At 41.2% G+C, this 4,585-nt stretch overlaps 1 protein-coding gene across 1 annotated transcript; it reads left to right on the top strand.

The window, feature by feature from the left end:
- The first annotated feature begins 970 nt into the window (after positions 1 to 970).
- LOC137580133 (uncharacterized) lies at positions 971 to 1,354 on the top strand. Its single transcript, XM_068294064.1, has one exon. It carries the CDS (start codon positions 971 to 973, stop codon positions 1,352 to 1,354), a length of 384 nt encoding a protein of 127 aa, XP_068150165.1.
- The last annotated feature ends 3,231 nt before the right edge of the window (positions 1,355 to 4,585 follow it).

The raw sequence follows: 4,585 nt of genomic DNA on the forward strand, positions 1-4,585 counted from the left end.
TAGAGGCGATTGGGAAACCAAGAAATAAAAATCGCAGCATTGAAAAACTCAACCCAAGGAAGACCTGCGCAACAGCATTGTACACACGGCGGCGGACAATCGACTAATTGTAAAGCTTCCATTTGCTGAAGAGGCTTCATCCCTTGGAGAATCTCGGGAAGTAGCCATAAGAAGATTCATGTCGTTAGAGAGGCGAATGAGCCCTGACATAAAAAAGGAGTATGTAAAATTTATGTCAGAATATGAATAGTTTGGACATATGAAGCAGGTAATGGTAGAACAAATTCCGAAGAACCATTACTTTATACCGCATCACTGTGTACTAAAGCCAGAAAGTACCATTACCAAGCTAAGAGTGGTATTTGATGCATCATGCAAAACGTCATCAGGAAAATCACTGAACGACATTTTATATCCTGGACCAGTTGTACAGAGTCAACTCTTCTCAGTTCTTCTGCGGTTCAGGACACATAAATATCAAATGTATCGTCAAGTTTGGATAAACCCTGCCGATCAATTCAATCAGATGATTGTGTGGAGAGAGGATACAAGTCAAGAACTTAAGTTTTATCGTTCAAAAACTGTGACTTATGGTACCACATCAGCAAGTAGTTTACCAGAAGCCATGCAAATAAGACAAGAGCTTCTAGAAATCCTGAGGCCTAAGTGTTTCAACTTACGAAAATGGTGTTCGAATAGCAGTCAAAATCTTAAGGAAATCCCAAAAGAAGATACGATTGCTGACATCAATCTTGGTGACACACTGAAACAAACAAGTGTGAAAACATTGGGAATCATATGGGCACCCAAAGATCAATTATATGGAAAGGCTCAAAGTAATCCAAAAGGAATAACCAGACGAGTGCTGCTATCTGAAGTCGGTCAAATCTTCGATCCTCTAGGGCTGTTCGCACCGGTAGTGGTAAGAGCGAAAATTTTTCTTCAACATGTTGCTACCGAACGAATTGAGATGGATGATGACCTGCCGCCATATTTGGAGAAGCAATTGGAAGCCTACAGAGAGGATGTACAGGCATTAAACCACATGGAAATTCCAAAGCATATTTTTGATGGCAAGGAACTGCATGCATTTGTTGATGCATCAGAAAAGGCTTATGGAGCGGCAGTTTATGTCCGATCAACCAATAAAAATGGCCAAATTTCGGTCAGATTGTTGTGCGCCAAGTCGGGAGTGGCTCTTCTTGAAAAGCAGACACTACCCCGGCTGGAACTACGTGCAGCTGTGCTTGGAGCTGAACTCACGGATAGAGTTCGACAGGATCTCCAATTAGGATCAGAAAGTGTTGAATCAGTTCTCTGGTCAGACTCAACAGTAGTAATACTCTTGGATTAAATCACAGGCATCACATTTCCACACGATTGTGGCTAATCGATTGACCAAAATACATTCATTATCACATCCAAGGCAATAGCGTCATGTGTCATCAGCGCTCAACGCAGCTGATGTTCTGTCTCGAGGCATATCAGCAGCTCAGCTTAGCACACATACATGGACCTCTATTTTTGCATGGACCACAACGTGGCTGGCTGACGACCTGATCAACCGCTGGATTGCAAAAGCACGGAAGCCACATTGCCACTAATTCTGGATCAACATTCAATCATACGAGTAGCAACTTGGCTAAAACAAGCACCAGTTTCAACGGCAACATGGAATCTATGTCTCTTGCCGTATAATGACCCGGTGGTAAAATTGATATTATGGAAACTTTATTAAGGGAATCTTCATTGTGGACATGAGGCACTACGCGGGATAGCTCGGCAACAGTACCAGATCATAAAGGTGAAACCGATGATCCGAAGTGTAATCTAGGGCTGCGTAGCATGCACCAAGTACCGGCCTCAGCTCTTTAAACAATGGGCGACTTACCTGACCACCGAGTCTCTCAGAATAGACCCTTTCTCAACGCCAAAGTGGACTATTGTGGACCATTCTGGATCCATTATAAGGTTCGTGGAAAACGTCCCGACAAAGCTTACATTGCAGTATTTGTGCGCTTTGCAACCAAGGCAGTACACTTGGAGTTGGTCGGAGACATGTCGACCTCCTCATTCGTGGGTGCGCTTCAGCGCTTCATTGGGCGCAAAGGAAGATGCCAGACATTATACTGCGATAATGCAATAAACTTTGTTGGAGCAAACAATCAACCAAAGGAGATGACCGATACAATACTATTATGGCAGCCGGTACTATCAAGGAATTTCGCAACCAAAAAAACCAAAAACCAAAAAAAGTGCAATTTAAATTCATTCCAACACGGTCTCCACATTTCGCAGGATTATACGATACGAATGCTGAAATCAAATAAAGACTACTTATTGAATCTGACATCTGTCATTGACTCAACGATAAAAATCATTAAGCGAGACGAAGCCACATTTGAAAATCAGATGAAACTAATGGGCCAACAAATGAACGACATAACCAAGGTCCAGGACAATGCGGTAAAAGCATTGCTATGGTATATCACGCTAACTACTCAGATGACAGTGACTGCAGGGAATTTGCAACGAATTCAAACCGAAATTTTCCGAGTATTTACAGATGCCCATAGCCCGTTACTACTATCACCAGGCCAGCCTTGGGAACATCTGAACCAACTTAAGAGACATCTTAAGTTTGGTTTGGATTTGCCAGTTCCAGATAACGACGTCTTGCAATTATATGGCTTAATGAACGCACAAGGCACAGTCGCAAACAATCATGTGATATTTAAAGTCACGTTTTCATTGGTGGCAACGCATTCAGTGCAACTGTATAACCTGATACCCATTCCAGCAATTGAAAGATGTCAATTCATGATTATTAAATCATGATTATTAAAATTCCCATTATTGCTGTCAACAAAAAACAGAATCAATACATTGTACTCTCAAGAGTAGATTTGGAGCAATGCCACGTTTACGGCTAATAGCAATTGTGAGTTACAGCTATTTAAAAACACAAAATCATCAACTTGTCAGATACAACACACAAACAGGTCATTCGCGGATTTTTGCCACCAGCAGACCAATTAAACTCGCAGTGACCTGTGACGATAATATACAAGGTGTCACTATCAAGAAGACTGGATTGTTAACTCTAGACCCGACGTGTACAGCAAGGAGTTCTGCCATCCGAATAACAGGTCACCGTATAGCTACGACAGACACAATAAAAATGTCATACGTCCGATTTGCCAATTTCAGCATTGGCCCAACAAAAGCAGCGCCAACAACAACACAATTCACGACGAACTAAGCAACATTCAAGGAAACTGGAAACTAAGCAAAACGAAAAGTTACCAGAAGACCTCAGTCAGCCGGCACACCATGTTATCGTCTTCTACGTAGCGCTAACAATACCATTGGTTCTTGTAATGTTATCCGAAATAAGGAGATGCTCCCAACCCCCAAGGCACAATGGTTCAGCGCAGACAACCGTGAGGATTGTCAATCCTATACCGACTCCAGCTGCAGCAAACCCAGCCCCCAGCAACTTTGCGGTCAACGTTGGATAACGTTGAACAGGTGTTCAAGGGCCGAGAGTATGTTGGTGTTTAGATTATATAAAATAATATAACATTAACAACTGGAAATGTATGTCAAAATAAGTATGTACCCCGATTATAGATATCGATGGTTCATCAGTCATAAGTAGATCTCATGTGGTCAGCAGTTAACAATAAAGGCCTAGTTAATTAAGCTGCTATGGTTCGCTATTATCAATAAAGACGTATTTTGCTGACCTATCACAATGTCGAACTAGGCACTGGTGAGCTCTCTAATTGTGCTATAAAAGAAAGGCATTATTCTTAGTAAGATCACATACCAATTGTAGTCATGTCAGGTGTGCATCGCTGTGTCTTTGGCCCCCATCTCTACCTTTGCAATCATACTCCGAAGTCTACTCAATTTATGTGTTGGTTGCGACAACCTTGAGTCACTCAGGCGACTAATCTCTCAACAACAAGGAAACAGGTTAACTAGGCGACTACTTTCTTTGCACGCTTTGGTCACAGAACAATTCTAAGCGAGGGCACATCAAACTGGGGTCCCGACTAAAAACATCACAATTGATTAACTTGGCATGATTGCGTAGCCAGTTTGGCGACTAAAAACAAATTATTGGAAAACTAGGACTTGGTTTTCCGCAACGGGGTAGCAGTGCATACCCATTGAATAAAAATTTATCAACTAGGCGATCATTTTGTCAAAAACATTTAACAACGATTTGTGTCAACAAGGCTACCAAATCATAAAAATTATTTTTATATAAAATAAAGTTTGTTCAACTCTGTTGCACTCCCTTAAAAACTTTGGCGTCAGCAATCTCTGACCTAGTGCACTCGGTCGGTAACCCACGTAGTACGCACAAGTTTGGCATCAGTCAGCAGTTTTTAAAAAAATATGACAAAAAAAAAGCTCAAAAAATTGGTTTCACTGTCGTTAAAGAATAAGTATATTGGAAATAAAAATCAACTATTGTTAAACACTAAACAAAAAGGCGACTTTTATTTATTTCTTATTCTTATTTGTGCTAGACTTGACCAATTTTAGGATCGAGTCGGAGCATTCCCTGTCT

Source organism: Drosophila tropicalis, unplaced genomic scaffold (genome assembly GCF_018151085.1).
Source record: "Drosophila tropicalis isolate 14030-0801.00 unplaced genomic scaffold, ASM1815108v1 contig_806, whole genome shotgun sequence".
NCBI classification, from domain to species: Eukaryota; Metazoa; Arthropoda; class Insecta; order Diptera; family Drosophilidae; genus Drosophila; species Drosophila tropicalis.

Coding starts and splice junctions, on each gene's coding strand:
- LOC137580133 (XM_068294064.1), top strand. CDS start 971: ATGGATGATGACCTGCCGCCATATTTGGAGAAGCAATTGGAAGCCTAC.